General features: G+C 42.6%; 1 protein-coding gene across 2 annotated transcripts in view; it reads right to left on the bottom strand.

Moving 5' to 3' along the window:
* LOC123520827 (paired box protein Pax-6-like) overlaps positions 1–17,991 on the bottom strand; it is a 35,373-nt gene extending 17,382 nt beyond the window's left edge. For both annotated transcript variants that reach the window (XM_045283457.1, XM_045283458.1), the window contains exons 1-2: positions 17,840–17,991; positions 12,885–13,021 (exon numbers count right to left, since the gene is read on the bottom strand). In XM_045283457.1, the coding sequence (XP_045139392.1) occupies positions 12,885–12,966 (82 nt within the window). In that variant the 5' untranslated portion in view covers positions 12,967–13,021; positions 17,840–17,991. The remainder of the gene's footprint in view (positions 1–12,884; positions 13,022–17,839) is intronic.
* Positions 17,992–19,863: the final 1,872 nt, after the last annotated feature.

Here is a 19,863-nt window from a genome sequence, read left to right as displayed (position 1 = left end):
CTAAAGCATTGTAGAAAAATTTAGTATGATAATGTTGCCATAAATACATTAATGCCAATGGTAAGCAAGTGTCAGTTCCATCGGGAGTCTGCAAGCTGAGTCGAGCCCAGCAGGAGTCAGAGATAATGGATCGGGGCGTTGCCATAATCCTGGGCTTCGGCTGCGGCTCCCCTCAGCTTACACATGTTCCCCTTGTTGTAATTTCCTCTTACCTCCTCGGTCACTCAGAACTCATGCCTTAAAATTCAAACATAATGAAATCAGAGACAGAGGAGCTGCAGGCAATTCTTCTGCAGGTCATGGGCTGCAGGGCGCGCCTCGTCGGGGCGCCTCAGGCACGCCAGTTGAACTAATATCCCCTCACAATAGACTTCCGGTGTCTGTTTGGGCGTGTGTGTTTTCAAGTTTTGTTTTATGACTCGACTGGCGCCGAGAAGACAATGGCGCCGCGTATTAGCCTGTTTCTTCGCGACGAGCAACCGGAAATGAGTGAGGCTTGAGTGAAGGGTGGCAGGGTGGAGCATGACACTGGGAAGAAGGGCGAGGGAAAGACGGGCGGAGTGGTAGGTGGGGGACAGATGAGGAGGCAACACGGAGGGGAAAGGAACGGGCTATCAAAGTACATCCGGGTGCGAGTCTCGCCAAAGAAACAAGTCGATCATTCGCTGACTGATTAGATGTCTGCAGTTCAAAGAAAGGTCAAGTTAAAAAAAGAAAAACATAAAAGAAAACATTTCCGTAAACGCTGCTCACGTGTTGCTCCACAGAGAGGTCACAGCCGCCCTAAGATTAGTCTTATTGGGCATTATAACCCAAATCTAACTATAATCTATCCAATAATCAGTGTAGGTGAATATACTGAATGGACAGTTATTACTAATCGCTCCATATTCGATAATAGCTGTGCATATTTATTCTAGACATTATCTTAGAAATTTATCTACGTGTTCGGTTTCCATATCATGATTTCTCCCTTGATTAACTAACAAAGCATCATCTGTAGCCTCTATATGCACATTGGTCCCACCTCGCCACTCATCCTAAACCCTCCATCCAGTACACTCATCAGTCTACATGCATGACTCCTTTTCAAACTACTACAAAACTAGCGATGTAACTGTCAACTTTCAAATGGTTGACATCTTATTTAGTTGATTGTGCTCTGAATTCTTGCGAATTCTTGCTTTTAAGTAGGACGCTTTCTACACGAACTTCATGTCAACACGAGCTATATCTGGCTATATGCAACACATCGAAGCCAATTTTATGCTTCCGTTCTCTTATGAGTCAATAGAATATCTTTAACTTCCCTTCTTGAAGATATTTCTTAACACACAAAAGGAAGAATCATCCTAAAACTTTCCTTTGTTAGCAGAGAGAAGTTATTATTTTCAAAAGGGGCGTCGACAAGCATGCAGGGTGCTCAGGAATGACGAACAATGACTTATCTCCACCTGGCTCTCCCTTGTTATCACTCGTTAGACTCATTAACTAATATAAAATGAAGGTGTTAGAATAATTGCCTTGGTTGTGTGTCACGTATAAAAACTGCAATAAAAGCGAACAGAAGAGAGGTGAAAGAGTCCTCATGGCTCTTTTTACCTCAGCAGGAGGGCCGACAGGGGGAGGTGACAGTGGCAGCTACACCCCAAACAATCGCAACAGGAGGTGCCCTACATAACAAAAATGGAGAATTCACACAATAAAGACACTATAACTTAGGTCCGACGGAGCGTGAGAGTGAGTGTATGGAGAGGTCAGTGGAGGGAGTGATGAACAAAACACGAGAAAGCGAAAAATATCTCTAGATTGGGAAACCTTGAGCGTTGGAGTGTGTGTGTGTGTGTGTGTGTGTGTGTGTGTGTGTGTGTGTGTGTGTGTGTGTGTGTGTGTGTGTGCTTGTGTTTGTTAGTATATAAGAAATTTATGTATATAGGTTGTCATAAACTCTCGTCAATATCAATACCAATAAACACACACACACACACACACACACACACACACACACACATTACAGTACAACGCTAGACACTACACAACCAACAAAAGAGACAACAACTACATGCACTTGTACACAAACATGCAGAATCAAACATGCAGCACAGCAGAAAAGAAAAAATAGTACCGAAAAACGAGAGATCACACACACACACACACACACACACACACACACACACACACACAGGGGTCGCAGGGGAGGGTAGGACACCGGTGTCACGACCCGCATGAAGGTTGGCACGAATCGCTAGAAATTACATTGGGACGCGAGGAGTTAATGGTCACCCATGTCTCCCCTCCTCCTCACGTCGCCACCACCGCCGTCGTCTAATTTGTCTTGCATTTCCAGAGAGGGAGAGAGAGAGAGAGAGAGAGAGAGAGAGAGAGAGAGAGAGAGAGAGGGGGGGGAAGGGAGGGAGGGAGAAAGAGGGAAGTGTATTGGTGAGGGAAAAATGAATTCAACATTTGTGACATTAGCATATAAATTTGTAATTTGATAATATTGAATCCCACCTGCACTACCGGCGCCTGTTCACACACACACACACACGCACGCGTACACACACACACACACACACACACACACACACACACACACACACACACACACACACACACACACACACACACACACACATCTGTCCATCTGCAGCTAATCAATATATCTCTCTATCACTCAATCAGTCACTCCATCTGTCTATCTATCTATCAACTGATCTATCTCTCTATCTATCTACCTATCAACTTGCCTATCTCACTATCTAGACACTTAACCACACCTTTTAAGTCTGTCAAGATCAAGTCACTTTATTGCCTGTCTCTAAACAATTCACGCCCGTACACGTTTCTTATAGCCTGTCCACCTCCCACCAGCACCTAAAGTATTGCACACAAGAGGGGAAGAATGTGGGCGTTGATTTGTGTTGTGTACGGTATGCATGTACATTACAGGATATATTATGTGCAAATGACCTCTATGCATGTTTAGGTGGGGGATGAAAAAGATAAATTACATATGAAAGAACACTACGTAGTAATGCATGAAATTAAGATTATGTGCAGTGTGAGTTGAGGGGTGTGTTAGGGAAGTGAGCAATGGAAGGTTTTCAGAGTGAGTGTGTAAGTGTGTACGTACGTACGTGTGTGTGTGTGTGTGTGTGTGTGTGTGTGTGTGTGTGTGTGTGTGTGTGTGTGTGTGTGTGTGTAAATGAGAAAATAATGTTGGAATGCGTGCGTACGTGTGTGGTATAGATTGTTATTTAGCTAGGTGGGTGTGGGTGCGGGGGTGGGAGGGTGATTGAGGGAGGGTGGGTGTGGCCCAGAACGAAGGAGATCAGAACAGAGATAGTTCCGCGTGTGGCTGCGGACAATGGACAGTGTGTTTAGTAGTTATTGCCCTGGACAACGCACGGCTCTCCCTTCACCACTACTGCCCCGTCCTTCTCTCTCTCTCTCTCTCTCTCTCTCTCTCTCTCTCTCTCTCTCTCTCTCTCTCTCTCTCTCTCTCTTCTGTCTGTACGTAAGGTTGTTATGGAAGCTCTTTTCATACCTTAATGAGGGTTATTATTGACTAACAACCACGGACTAAGATAACGATAATGATGTGTGTGTGTGTGTGTGTGTGTGTGTGTGTGTGTGTGTGTGTGTGTTAACATATTATATTTCCTTCCTTTTGCTCTCTCTCTCTCTCTCTCTCTCTCTCTCTCTCTCTCTCTCTCCACTATGTACACATGTGCCTGGTTTCCGTTCCCCAAGCATCCGGGTTCTCCTCCCTTCACTTCCCAATCTTCGTAACTTCACTGCTCTGAAGGAGAAGGCGCCCTTTCCTTCAAGATTCCGTGAGTGGGCGGTGTTGCGATAGACGTCACGCACGACTCGCTCATAAGGGCAAGTGCGTGGCCGGGTTGTGCAAGGCCACGGGAAACCACACACTTGCTTTGACGAGGACACTTAGTCACCGCAGGCTGGTCCCTAGATCAGTGTCGCAGTATTCCGCACGCACCTCACGCTTCACAGTACGAGGGAGGGATGGAAGGAGGGATGCATGGAGGGAGGGTTTGACTTATATCGAGGGGACGTGATGAGAAAGTTAAGTAAAGTAAATGTACTGATTATGTGCATACTTTAGTTATGGTCTCTACCCCCTCTCTTCTTCTATCCTAATTCTCTTCCCTCCCTTTCCCCTCGTCGTCCCTGTCGGCAATAACAGCTGCGCGGGATGCTATAATTGGTCAGTCACGCGGCCATGACAGCCAACCAGAGAGAGTGTTACACGCAGCTGGGAGTTGTTCTTCCGCCGCGCTCAGCCGTGACCGAGACAAAGGGGAGCAGCGAGGCAGTCGACGCCATCTTGCCAAAAGGAACCTGCCATTTTCAGTTACTGCTGCCACGCCACTCTTCACCGCTTGGCTAACGGCGGGTGTTCGCGGATGTCTTTCCGTTGCCTTCCCTCGCCCTTCCCTAGCCATGCGCCACGCTCGGTCTTTCTGGCGGTCTCTTGGTGCTGAGGACGATAATCTGAAACGCTTCTTTAGCGTACTGTACCTCTACAATTTTCAAAAGCCTCTATTTAGATTTACACTGATTTTAAGGGTGTTCTTCACAGTGATATATTTACGAGATTTCAACACTATCAATAGCATAAACACTTTTAAGAACCAGGGTAATCATCTATGTGGTCTTTCAAGGTGGTAGTGGTAATGGTGAGAGAACAGAGCGTTTTAGAATACGGGACTAGGTCTGCCGGGGAGATTCTCATGTATCCAACTCTCACGGTGAATAAACATAATGGAAATACAATATAATTATATTTTGCCTATCACTTTCAGCTTGACTCCTTACAACCCCTCTGGCGACTAGCACTGAGAGGGAGAACAGATTGCAACCTATTACCACGTCAGCCATGCCTATACAGAAGACATCTACTATATGCAGTACATCCTACCAATACACCCACACTCATCCAAGAAGCAGGAAGATTGGGCAACCCACTTTCTACCTTTGTCAGATAAAAGTCACGCGTGGCAGCCGAGTCCTCCGCCCTTCGTGACACAATTGCCGGCTACTCGGGCCAAAATAAGATTACCCCAGTGCCTATTATACGGATCAGTCTCCTCGTTTTCCCGCCGGATTGTCAACCTTACTGCAGTGGGTGGAGAGGAGGAGTGTTCCCTCGAGAGCGTGATAAAGAGAGCATTGTCTGGTGCTGCCTGAAACAAGCTTGACTTACTGCCTGCTTGCCTGGCACACTCCTGCGTCATTCCGCCACAATACTTCTCTTAACAGGGTCAGTTTTGCCTCTCTCCCCCTTTACCGTGCTGTACTTGCCCTCCCCCTCCACCACACTCGTTCTTTCTATCTCTCTCTATTCCTTGCACTAGTCCTATCACCTCTACTTTCGTCTCTCTCCCTCCTCTTCCCCAGGTCTTACTGCACTCTAGATAGCCTCGGCGTGTAGATGAGAGTGTTGTGAGTGAGTAAGTGAGTTAATGAATAGATAAGTTAGTAGAGGAATGGGTGAGTGAATGTATTGAGGAGTGGGTGAATGAGTAGATGGGCAGGAGGTTGAGCTGGTTGAATGAATGAAAGTGTCAGTTGATGAGCGGGTAGAGGAATTGAGTGAATGAGTGAATAAGAACATGAGTGAGTGAGTGAGCGAGTGGCCAGGTGGGTGGGTGGCCTAATTGTTCTGAATGAATTAGTGTTTCAATGAGTGAATGTGTAATTGGAGAAGCGAGTGAATAAGTGAGTAAATGAGGACTCATCAACACTACACTCATTACAATAGGAAAAGAATATCTGTAACAGCCTTCAGGTAAATTTACGTGTATGAGTCAGTGTGTGAGAATCGATTTCATAGAACTCGTAATATTTGTCCACAGTTGCTAATAATAACTTCTGTTGTTTTCGACGTATGTATTTTCATTAGTATGATGAGTATGATGAATACAATGTATCAATAAACAAAGAGCATTAGAGAAGGGAGCAGATAGTAGAGGTCAGAGGGGACTTGTGTTACGTATAGGCAAACAAACAATGGGAGCATGGAGGAGTCAAAAAAAGATTACAATAATATTTTATGGAGTCTTTCATAAGTAATTTTTTCCCAAACCCCTGAGCAAAAAATGCAAATATTAATTATAAAAAGTAGTTTTGTAGTACTTTTCATTAGTTTACCTCTCTTGTGAGTTATTTCCAAAGGCCGCTGAGATGATTGGCCGGATTTTGGCAGGAATTCTACATTATTCACAAGGCAGACTCCTCGCTAAACTATCACTGGAATTGATTATAATTATCAAACTCCCAGCCTCTTTCGCCTATGTACTCCCACCACCACCGGCGCCGCAGCTCCCTATACAAACTTCGCTGGGGTCACGGCACACGTTGATCCTTTACCTAGTGCCTTTTTAATTTCGGTCTGGTACAACTAACTGCCGACATTGCTGCAGAGTTCCTCCTCCTCCTCCTCCTCCTCTTCTTCTTCTTCCTCCTCTTCTTCTTTTCTTCTACATCAAGTGCGGCAGCTTTTATATGAATGGGAGGGACAAGAGAGAGAGAGAGAGAGAGAGAGAGAGAGAGAGAGAGAGAGAGAACATATACGATATGAAATAAAGAAGAGGAGGAGGTGGTAGTGGTGGTGGTAGTGGTGGTGGAAGAGAAACATGAGGGACAAATGGCGGAGTGCGGGAGTAGGTGGAGTGAGCTTAGAGGGGTGATGGGAGTGGGGGTGAAGGGGCACGCACGAGGGAGGGAGTATCAGTGGGGGGGGTGAGGGATAGCGTGAGCTCCAGGTGGTGTATTGATCTGAGTCAGGTCAACCGTGTAGCCCAGACCAGATATTATCTAAAATTGCCTAATTTCATGCATTTGGGGAAGACAGATAAGGATCACCATCATGGCCGGCTTACTGCGACGTAGCTCTTAGTCCCCACACCCTCTGCCACCTCCCCGCCGCCCCCCGCCACGCCCCCTCACTCCTCTCCTCTGCCCCCCTTTACGTTGACCTCTCCAGTCCTCGCAGTCACCCCGCTCATTATACTCCGTTTGTCACTTTGGATTACATTTTTTTTTCTTTTTTTTATTTATATGCTCATCACGAAACATCTCAAGATACTTCAAGAAATAAGATTGGCTTCTCTTTCGGTATCCTATTTTTTTTCTTTGTGGTATTTGAGCGCGCTTCTTTTTCTATACTTTTTTTTACACTTTCTTTGGCAAATTTTCCGTATATAATAAAAATAAAGATATGGACTTTCCTCATACTTAATTCCTTTTCCATGGCAAAACATTTTATTCCCATGATCACTTGCAACTTTTCAGACAACTTTGTACTATCGTCCCTTGATAACGTAGCTTAAAAAAACACAATTAACCTCTATCTTCTCTTTTTCCTCTATTTGTCCAAGTTAACATTCTTACAGTGATCTGAATGTCATCAAAGGATGATCGAAACAGTAAATGAGTTAATGAAATGGTCTAGTGAGGTTTAACGTGAAGTTACTGCAAAAGATAAACAATAGCTAGCAGTTGTTATCTTCCAGTGTGTGTAGCCTTATTTCTATTCGGTAACTGCGTGTATGTTTGCTCAGATAAGAGGCCTCATGGTGTTAGTTGCAGTGAAGGGATCCTGTTATAACTCAGCCAGCAGTGGTGAAAACATGGCAATAATAAACAAGTCAAAGAACACAAAATGGTGAGAAAGCATCGGAAACCAGAAACACTAATTAAGGTAATTTTATACACTTTCCCCTTTGGCGTCTCCATAAATTGCTAGATTTGTAAAATTAATCTTAATCATAGTCTTAAGTCTCCTTCGCAACACAAATGTACAATAGATTAATAAATACAAGAAAACAAAGTAGTGAAAACTATTTAAAACCAGTAACGCTTTATTTCTTAATCCTTTATATTGGACTTCTAAAAAGGTGATACTCGAAACGTTAGATGTGAAGTTAATATGGTTTGTCCTAAATTTTCTCAACACATCCATTTCACTTCCTTTTTTATGAGTATTTACACAATTCAAGATAATTACAACGCCTACGAAGAATGTGACCGAGGAATTTTCAGCGAGAGCCACAGAGTGAAATTGCAGCCTGGAAAAATTTGATGAAAAATATGATGATGAGCTTCCATTAAAAATAATGAGCCCGTCTTCCTGGAAAGCTGAATTCTGATAAGAGGTCGTGAGTCAAGCAACCTTATATCGCCTGACTCAGAACCACACACAAGGCCACCACCATTTGAGCATCAAAGGCCCAGAACCATTTCATACTAGATTGCAGAACTTCATTATATAAATAGGAATCCCCACAACTACGAGTATATGACTTCACCATCATCTAAATATGTAAGTTCGCCATCATCTAACCAGTCAAGTCTAGAATTGCTCATTTCCACTATAATCTAAATACCAAACACAAGAATCACTACGTCACCCTCTTTTAAAAATCAAAGCCAAAAGTGCAGAAACAAACCCATTCCAAAACAACACAAATCCATCTCCAGTTAAACAATGAAGTCTAGAATCTCACGAGTTCCATCACTACTTAACCCCTTCAATACTGGGACATTTTTATCTTGCGATTTGTGTACGATTAGACCATTTTATTGACATTAGGAAGAGTTTATGGAGGTCAGAAGATTGATGGCCAGAGTCTTCACTATTCTAATCACCACATAAGGTTCTGAAGCTGTATAAAATCACCACATAGTAGACATAATTAATATGGAAACGCGTCATGGTACTGAAGGGGGTTAGCATCAAATGAATAGATAAATAAATGAATTAATAAAAAAAAAATTCATACCGAAAGTCCAGAAATACACGTCCACTAGAATATAAGCATGGAACTCCAAATAATGCTACTAAACCTTAAAAACCAAACAACTACATCATCACCTGAACATCAAAACCTCGGAGGCGTCCCACCATTAAAAGGGCGGGAGGATGTTCCAGACGGTCCTTCAAGCTCCAGGAATTAAACACCCACACCTGCCAAGGACGCGCCAGCCCACGAACAAAGGAGACTCGGGGCGAAGTGAGACAAAAATACTTGTAGAAGGTCAAAGAATGGTGAGGTAAGTATTTTTTTCTATACTTAACATCAGGTGCATACAAGATTGCGGACGAATGAGGCTATAAAGAAAGGAGGAGAGCAGTATCCAGTACAGTAATTACGCGGTACGGCAGGAATGGAAATGATGGACAGAGAGAAAGGCAGAATAGCGACATTAAGCGGTGGAAATGAATACTTACAGTGATGAATATGCGATAAGTAATACTTGTACAGACCACCGGCAGATGAAGAAGAGTGTCAGGAAAGTAAAGGAAGCCACATATACACAGAATACAAATTAAATGGAACAATACTGATGAATATGTAGTGAATAATACACATCGCTGGACTAAGAAAGAAAAGTGTTCGGAAAGCAAACGAAAGCATACATACATACATACATACATACATACATACATTCATACATACATAGTACAATCTGAACAACGTAGAATAATAAAATGAAATAGAATAAAAATATGAAAAACGAAAATCATGATTTGATAAACAAACAAAAAAAAAAAAAAGATCACATGCTTAAGAAAAAGTTTAAAGTAACAGTATCCCTTTAGTCCATAAATTGCCGTGAAAAGTCCACATGGTATAAATAAAAAAAAATAAAAAAAGTAGAGATATCCAACAAAGAATACATCCGAGATTAGAAAAACTGAAATAACAGAAAGGAACATGTCTTGAAGAAAAAAGAGTATGAAGAGAAGCAAGAAGAACAAGCAATATGTTAAAGAAAAAGATGACGAAGAGGTAACGGAATAAGTAAAAAAAAAAAAAAAAAAAAAAAAAAAAAAAAAAAAGCGAGTAAGAGGAAGATATGAAATAAAGAACAAGAGCATATCTAGAGGAAAAAAAGGAGAAGATAACGAGAAGGAGAAGTACACAGAAAAAAAAACAGGTAATAAAGAAGTGACAGAGAAGGAATACAAAGGAACACTTATGGAGAAAAGGAAAAGGAGAGAATAAGGAACACAAGAAGTATGAATGAGATGAATCATTTTAAAAACCTTTGTTTATACTCGATAGAAAAAGAATATAATGAAATATCAAATAATATAAAAGGAAATTCAGGAATATGAGGAGAAATAAATAGATTATGAAGGGTATAAGAACAATTTAGAGGAACAAATACAAGAGAAAAAGAGGAAATAGAAAGAAAAGAAAAAAGAGAAGGATAAGGAAGAGGCATTGAGGAGTTAGAATATCCTTTAATAGAGAAAGAGCACAAAAATACAAAAGAAACAGAAGAAACCGAAAGGATAAGATAAATAAGAGAAAAAGATGAGGAACAAACTAAAAAGGACTAAGAGGAACAAAAGGAAGAGAAGAGTATGCGGGAGAGACTTTGAGGGAACAAAAAGATCCTGTAACAAAGAAGAAATACCAACAAACACGAAAGAACAGGAACGACACGAGAGATGAGAGGAATAAGAAGAACAAGAGGAGGAGGAGAGGAGGAAAAGGAGGAGGAGGAGGAAGAGAATGAGGAAGAGGAGTTGAGGGACTGAACTATCCCATGACGTGTCTGGTTGCGTCATTACCCAACACACACACACACACACACACACACACACACACACACACACACACACACACACACACACACATCAACAGACGGTCCAGAAAGGGAGGGAGGGAGAGAGAGAGATATAAAGTGTGAGTGCCTGTCAGGAGGGGGTGCCTGGCTGGAGGGGGCCATTAGGGCGGCCTCGTCAGGAAGCCTCGCAGGATGATAAACTCTGAGGGCTGCGTGGCATGATTATTGTGAGGGTGAGGGTGGCAATTACCGTAATGACTGGCACGCGGAGAGGTACGAGGGAGAGTGAGGGATAGGGGAGAGGGAAGGGGGAGAGTGGGAGGTACGAGAATAAAGGATAAGGGAGAGGGGAAGAGAGGAGAGAGGGGGAGAGGCACGGGAGAGAGTAAGGGAAAGGGGGAGGGACACGAGTGACGGAGAGGGGAGAGTACGAGTGAGGGAGAGGGGAGAGGGAGGAAAGGGGTTTGTTCGTGCTGAAGGGAGGAGAGAAGGAAATCGAGAGAGAGAGAGAGAGAGAGAGAGAGAGAGAGAGAGAGAGAGAGAGAGAGAGAGAGAGAGAGAGACTAGTAAAACAATATGCCTATACGTGATGACACAAGAAGTATCAACTAAATAATAAAAACAAAACTGTGCATGGATCGAATTAAACCAGACACAGAAATGAAGAACAAGACGAATAGCAAAACGTGATTGACAATGATCTGGAATGAAAAGAGAAAGAAGAAGAGAGAGAGAAGAGAAATAGTAGCACAGAAAGGGAGGAGACGTGAAGCTGGAGAAGAGAGGAGAGGGGGGAAAAGAAGAGGAGAAAGATATAGAAGGAAAAAAAAAAAAGACGTGAGGATGGAAGCAAATGAAAGAAAACTAAATCATGGAAAAAAAAAAGTCGGTTCGCTGGCTCACTCGTTCGAAATAAATACAGTGACAGAGAAGTGAAAGGAAAGACACGTGAGATGGAAGGAAAAGGGAGAAAAAGAAGAAGAAAAGAATGATCTAACTGGAGGAGGAGGAACGGATCTGGCTGACTCGCTCACTACCAACAATAATTTTTGTGAAACGAGAGAGACGTGAGGATGGAAGCAAATGAGAAGAAAGAACAGAAAAAGAAAGAGAGCTGGCTGGCTGGCTGACTCGCTCGCTGCAATAATTTTCACAAGGGTCGGAAATTGAGGTCAGGACTCTGGAGTGAAGCAACGATAACGTTCACTGCGGCGGCCACACCAGCACTCAGAAAGGACACCCAAGGGAGTAATAACACAGCAGGCGCGTGGGGGGAGGGGGCGGACGAGGAGAAGTGGGCGAGCTAGAGGGAAGAGGGTGAGGAGAAGGGGAGGCGTCTGAAAAGGGGAGTGGGCAGGTGAGGTGAGGAGAGAGAGAGAGAGAGAGAGAGAGAGAGAGAGAGAGAGAGAGAGAGAGAGAGAGAGAGAGAGAGAGAGAGAGAGAGAGAGAGAGAGTCGCGTGAGGTAGAGCATACACGAGACGAAACGCAATAGAAGATAATAATAAAAAATCGGTTAGTAATAAAAGTGATGAAGGAAGCAAGAATGTTTCTTTCTTTCTTTACCACCATTGTTTTATTGTTATCTATTGCGACTCGAGGCGAACTGGTCGGTGAGGAGGCAGAGAAGTAGCAGTGAGTTATTATGTGGTCTTACTTTTTATCATTTCTTTCTTTTTTTTCTTTGCTGTTCGTGTTTGAGAAGGAGGAAGAAGTAGAAGAGGAAGAGAAAAGGGTGGCAGGAGAAAATGAGGAGGAGGAGGAGGAGGAGGAGGAGGAGGAGGAGGAGAGGAGGAGAAGGAGAAGCACACAAAACTAACGAGGTAGTATTTGTCCAGCGCGTGCACATAAAAAAAAAAAAAAAAATATATATATATATATATATATATATATATATATATATATATATATATATAATACAATAAAACAAAAGTATTAGAAAAATTATATGAAAAAATACCGATCAATTAATAAAAAGATTGAACCATGATGTAAGTGTGTGTGTGTGTGTGTGTGTGTGTGTGTGTGTGTGTGTGTGTGTGTGTGTGTGTGTGTGTGTGTGTGTGTGTGTGTGTGTGTGTGTGTGTGTGTGTGTGTGTGTGTGTGTGTGTGTGTGTGTATTAGTGTATGTGTGTGTAACAAAAGTAGAACGAACAAGCCAACAAAGCGAATATTCAAAGAAGTAAACAAAAAACAACAACAACAACAACAGCAGCACCACCACTACCACTAACAACAACAACAACAACAATAACAATATAAAACGTTTACCAGTACTTACCGATCATCAAGTCACTTCCGATGTTCTCCTTTTCATCACTGCTGGAGTCCGCCATCTTGCTCGCAGCCACTTCAGGAGCCATGGGGCGTCACGGATCGCTGGGGGCTAAGTGTCGGAGGGCGTGGCGTGGCGTGGGCCTGGCGGGCCGTGACGGGAGAAAAGGAGAGAGAGAGAAGGAAGGTGAATGGTTAGAGAGCATACGTTGATGGTTGTATAGATTTCTGTTTATGTATAGGTATGTATGTTCTCTCCCTTTTTATCTGTCTTTCTACGCTCTCTCTCTCTCTCTCTCTCTCTCTCTCTCTCTCTCTCTCTCTCTCTCTCTCTCTCTCTCTCTCTCTCTCTCTCTCTCTCTCTCTCTCTCTCTCTCTCTCTCTCTCTGAGTCACACACACACACACACACACACACACACACACACACACATTATCTCTCTATCTGTCAATCAGTTTGTCTGTCAGTCTATCAAGTTATGTGTATTAGTTGATCTATTTATTCATTTTAAAAGATAATAGCAAATTTTATATTCATTATTAATGAATTTATGATAACAGAGTCAACATAATAAGGAACTCCATAACATATGAAGGGTTATAGCTACTGAAACTTTGCTGTTTGGAGAGACTAAGAATGAAGGTATCTATATAGGCAAGCTTGGTTCTCAGCTAAAGTATAATGTGGCTTGAAACAGAAGTCGAAATAAACTTTAAAAATATGACTTGATAAGCTATGCAGAATTAATAGAGGTTACTGTTTTGAAAGTGCAAAGTGAGACTAGAGAATTGATAAATGCAAATATCCAGTGTCATATTTCATTGAAAGAAGGAATGCAAACAGAAATATGGCACAAGACTCAGATTATGGATGGTCAAGATGGAATGAGGTATTGTATGATGCGAGAATTCCAAGAAATAAGAAAAAAAAAAATATATATATATATATATATATATATATATATATATATATATATATATATATATATATATATATATATATATATATATATATATATATATATATATATATATATATATATATATATATATATATATATATATATATATATATATATATATATATATATATATACTAGAGGTCATATAAATAGAAACAGGAAAAAAGAGACACACAACTTTCATAAAAAAAATCAGTGACAAGACATAAAACTAAAATATTAACCAACAAAGGATCGCGAGAAAGAAAGATGTGAAAGCAAATAAATATAAAGTTTAATTACTAAAGCGAGGAAGCACTGAAGTGATAGGACTGAAGAGCGAGTATTACGAATGACACATGTTTATAAGAAGTGAGGAGAAGAGAAGAGATGGCAAACTCATTAAACAAAATTATTACTCCCTTTTATCTAACAGAAGATGAAAGGAAAAGAGAAAACCGGTCTTGCGAAAATATCTATGTCTACCAGAAGAGAGGAATGAGAAGGGTAAAAGTCTTTAAGAAAATATGTCTACAAGAATTAAGGAAATAGAAGAAGTAAAGCATTTTCTTTTTTTTACAAGAAGAGATGAAGAAGAGGTAACAAGATACTTAAGAAGACAAACCTACTAGAATAGAGGAAGAGGAAAAGGTAAGAAAGTCATTAAGAAGATATTCCCACAAAAAGAAAAAAAAAGAGGTATAGAAATCCTGAAGGAGATTTACGTCCAAGAAGAGAAGAGGAAAAGTAACAATTTCCCAAAGAAGATATATTCACAAGAGGACTGGAAGAAAAAGAAATTACAAAGTCCTTAATAAGATATCATAGCGAAGGAAAAAGGGAAGAGGATGAAAAAAAAAGTGGTAAAGAAAACACTAGCATCTCTTCCTTGTGCCTCCTTGAACCGTTCCACCTTCCCTCACATACAAGTGAGCGGAGCGTAAGTGGCTTGATATGGTGGCAAAAGAGAGAAGCCTTCAGCCATAATCACCCACACGTGACATCCGCATCAGAAAGTGGGTGTCTCCTGCAACTCAACACTTCCCGCCAGTTCTTACCACTGTGAAACCTTGGGCTTGACTCTGCCTTTTCTCTCCACAATGTTCTTTGTCTGAGTGAATTCATATTTTCTAAGCTGGGACATTCTCCCTCTTCACCTGCACTGCCTTCCACGTCATCGCTTCTCTCTCTTATCTTCTTTTCCCAAAAATTCCCTTCCCTTCCCTTCCCTTCCCTTCCCTTCCCGTGTTGTTGCGCCACAGTGGTGGCTGCATATCATTTCGTGACGTAAATGTTTTCCATCTCCCTACCTCTTATCTCCAGATCAGAATAATCTTTATGGTTTCCGTAACGCCACCCATGTTTTGCATCACTTTCCCTCGAGGGTCGGAACCTGCAGATCACGCACAGCTAGAATGACTTACAAGAAAAAAAAAAAAAAATGTAGATAACATAAGGAAAAGAAAAAAAGATGATTCAGTTTAAGGAAAACAATCTTAATTATAATAAACACGTTTCATAATAATGGGGGAATACTTGAACCATTTGCATATACACAAGACACAAAGGAGGGAGGGAGGGAGCAGGAGTTGCCGCGGCAGGAGGATTGAGCGTGAGGGCGGGGCGGGACGGGGCGGGGCCCAGAGAGGCGTGCCACAAAGGACTTACGGCTACAAAGGCTGAGTGGTCCTGATGGAAATGCTGCGGCTTCTCGCTTCCTGCGGCTCGGATTGCCATTGAAGACAGAGGAAGGGGGGTGGAAGAGGAAAAGGGAGGGAGAGAAGTGAGATGAAGAGAGCGAGATGAAATGTGAGAAAATATACAGACAATGAAATGAAATACATGGCACGGGGGAGGGAGAAATGAGATGATGAGACAGAAAGAAAAGATATGGGAAGGGGAAAGGGAAATGAGATGGTTAGACTGAGAAAAATGGGATGAGAGTGAAAGGAGCAGATGAAGATATTTAAATTAAAGATATGGGAAAAGAAGAGGAACAGGAGAACATGAAGAGACTGAAGGGAAAGAAAGGAAAAATGAGGAAAAAGGAAATTAAAAAAGAGGTGAATTGAAGAAGATTAAAAAAATAGAAAATGATGAGATTTAGAGAACGGAGATGCGAGAAGAGAGAAAAAAAGAGATAAATAGGCTGAGATTAACAAATGGGAGAAAGATTAGATAAAAGGGGAAACATGTAAAGACTGAAATAAAGGAAGTAAGCAGATGAAGAGAGGAAAAGGAAGAATATGAAACGAAAGATGTGAGAAGTAAACGAGAGAGAGAGAGAGAGAGAGAGAGAGAGAGAGAGAGAGAGAGAGAGAGAGAGAGAGAGAGAGAGAGAGAGAGAGAGAAGCAAGGAAGCCAAGAAGAAGGTAATCAAAAGAGAGAAAAGACACATAAAATGCTAGAAGGCAAAAGTGAAAAAAAATAGAAGAGATGAAGACAGAAAAAAGATGAGAAAAAAATAAAGAGGTGGGAGGAGGAGTAGGAGATATAGAAAGAAGAAACAAGGGTGTGAAAAGGAAGAGTGTTGGGAGAGGGATGAAAAGAAAGAATGATGGTGGAGCGGGTGACAAGGCAGAGAGGGTGAGATAAGGGAAAGATACAGACACGAGATTAATGAAGAGAGGAAGTGCGGAATGGTGATGAGGGCGTAGGAGGGATACCGTGAAATTAAAGAGTGGACGAAGAAGCAGCGAAGTAGCGGGAGAGAGTACTAGATGAAGATGAAAGAAAAGAGTGAGAGAGAAAGGCTGATGCAATAAAGGAAAGAGGTAAAAGTTACCGAAAGTGCACTAACGAAGATGAAACAAAGAGGCGAGAAAACACAGCAAGGCATAAGTACCAGTGTTATCTTAATTAATATCAAATTACAGGATAGAACCAATTAAGGAAACATTCGTACTGTATTTGAGACGCCAACAGACAAACCACACACATGCATACAAACATGTGTTTTTATGCATGTTTGCAATTCTGATGTTTTGGAACTGAACGAAATAAAAAAGAAAACTATAGAAAAAAAATGACCTGAGGAGAAACGAGATATAAATAAGATGCTGAGAGCGCCACGCAAGGCAAGCACTGAGTAGAACAGGCTCATGGTAGCAACAAGTTTGACGAGTCCAAGTGCCTAAGTGGTTATGAAGTGTGGGGTTTGGAAGTCATATCACTTGAGTGCGTGATGATAGAAATGATAACGTTGGTGATAATGGTAACGGTGTGTAAATGAGAGAGAGAGAGAGAGAGAGAGAGAGAGAGAGAGAGAGAGAGAGAGAGAGAGAGAGAGAGAGAGAGAGAGAATTTATACTTACTTGTGTGTGTGTGTGTGTGTGTGTGTGTGTGTGTGTGTGTGTGTGTGTGTGTGTGTGTGTGTGTGTGTGTGTGTGTGTGTGTGTGTGTGTGTCTGTCTGTCTGTCAGTGTGTGTGTGTCTAGTTTCTAATCCGTACGTCACACTCACACTCACACACACACATACACACACACACACACACACACACACACACACACACACACACACACTCTCTCTCTCTCTCTCTCTCTCTCTCTCTCTCTCTCTCTCTCTCTCTCTCTGAAGTGCACGTAGCATCACAAAAACAGCCCGCATCCTAACTCACTGGAGCACTTTTTTCTCGTCTTCTGACCCGTTATTGTGTGCAAAGTTGTGAGGTCTATTTGCATCTCTGGTTTCCCTCCGTCCTGTCTTCACACGAAGGGATGAATATTCTGACGTAAGTCACGACGCATGAATATGATAAGATCAACAACATAAATATACAAAAAAGAACAAATTTAAACAAGACTGGCTGACACACACACACACACACACACACACACACACACACACACACACACACACACACACACACACACACACACACACACGCACGCAAACGCACGCACGCAATTAAACACTAAGCGTGGTGTCACGTGCCGAAGTCTTGCACGTGCTGCTTATCGCACGTGCATGAGACCATAGAGCTGATAACGAACGCTCCTCTCGTCATGTGGCTTTACTCACCCCTGGACGGCGACGGGGAGGGCGAGGTTGACGGTGGGGATGGACACTTATGTTCCTGATGGAGGTGAAGATTGTCTTCGGTAAAGACGAGTAGCGAGGCACTGCACCAGGTAGAGAAGAGAGCGGCGAGTGAACTACCCGCACCCTGTGCAGTCTTCAGGAGGTAATGGTGATCCGAGGTGGTTCTGAGGTCCTCTGTTTCGGGCTGTCGAGGTACGATGATGCTAGGCCGCGTCACCTGCCTGTCTCCTCCACCTGTCCTGTGGTTTTCTACTTTCAGGGTTACAGCGAACGAGTCTCTGGAATGTACTGATCCTGGGAAGAGGTTATTCTGATGTACAGATTGTCTGCATTCTGGGAATTAAATAAGTAGTAAAAGCCAATATAGAACTGTTACCTCAGCACGTGCTGATTTCTATTCTAAAAACAAGCGACGTGAAAATTATTCTCAGAGAACCACACCTGCCACTGCCGGTGACCCTTACAGCCTCTGTTATTAAGACGCCGGTGAGGAACAACCTGCGCTCCGCTGGTGCCCAGGCGCGCGCCCGCTCGCCCGTCTGCCCGTTGTCTTAAGGTGGAAAATCCTCGCCGTCTCAGCACTCTCTCGCGAGATGCTGATGCTGGGCGGCACGTGGCTGTGTCTCCCACGACACCTGCCTCTCCGCTATGTGTCGCTCGCCTTCGCTCACCCAGCGACCACTTCCACTGTTCGCTGTTCTTCGATGACCGAGTCTTTTTGGAATCACCACGCGCGATCACATCACACCTGCCCCATGCGGCCATGCACTCTCCTCACATCACCTGGACGCTTGGCTGAGTCTAGTAAGCCTCATCGCATGTCCTGGTGTAGTGTGGTCCCTAATTAGCGAGGGGAGTTTGATAATATAGAGAGATTATATATTTTTACATTTACTAAAATGAAAAAAAATAACATCAGATATAGCATGTCCAGAATCTTATTCATACACACACACACACACACACACACACACACACACACACACACACACACACACACACACACACACACACACACAGAGAGAGAGAGAGAGAGAGAGAGAGAGAGGTTGTGTATATATTACCAATGATTAGCGTATGATTGTATGTATACCTACGATCACAAGTCTTGTATTCGAAAAAAAAACAATTCATATCAGACCTACGGCTTTTGGGTAAGCAATTATGAAGAAATAATTTTACTTAATGAAGCATTAGTTACTTACTTACTTAAATACTTACTTACTTGATTACTTATCTACTTACTTACTTAATAAATTACTTAGTTATTTAATTAGTTAGTTAGTTAGTTAGTTAGTTAGAGATACATACATAGATACATACATACATACATACATACATACATGTATAGTAAATTAATTACTTAATTACCTAGTTAGTTAGTTATGTTAGTTACTGTGTGTGTGTGTGTGTGTGTGTGTGTGTGTGTGTGTGTGTGTGTGTGTGTGTGTGTGATTCACTGTTTGATCTGCTGCAGTCTCTGACGAGACAGCTAGACGTTACCCTACGGAACGAGCTCAGAGCTCATTATTTCCGATCTTCGGATAGGCCTGAGACCAGGCACACACCACACACCGGGACAACAAGGTCACAACTTCTCGATTTACATCCCGTACCTACTCACTGCTAGGTGAACAGGGGCTACACGTGAAAGGAGACACACCCAAATATCTCCACCCGGCCGGGGAATCGAACCCCGGTCCTCTGGCTTGTGAAGCTAGCGCTTTAACCACTGAGCTACCGGGCCGTGTGTGTGTGTGTGTGTGTGTGTGTGTGTGTGTGTGTGTGTGTGTTTGCAGATGTGTCTATGCGTGGGTTTGTGAGTGTGCGAATCAGTTAAGGTGACGTGGTCAGCCTCACCTGCCTGCCATCAGACAAGGTGAGGCAGGCTGTTCCCACACCTGCCTCCCATCCACCCACCCTCCACAACTCCATCCATCCTATCCCTCCCAGCCTCTCTCCGTCTTATTTTTTTTATTCTCTCTCTCTCTCTCTCTCTCTCT

The sequence above is a fragment of the Portunus trituberculatus genome, chromosome 47 (assembly GCF_017591435.1).
Source record: "Portunus trituberculatus isolate SZX2019 chromosome 47, ASM1759143v1, whole genome shotgun sequence".
Classification (NCBI taxonomy): Eukaryota; Metazoa; Arthropoda; class Malacostraca; order Decapoda; family Portunidae; genus Portunus; species Portunus trituberculatus.
Note: the sequence above shows the minus strand (reverse complement) of the source record. Positions and strands in the feature narration are given on the sequence as shown.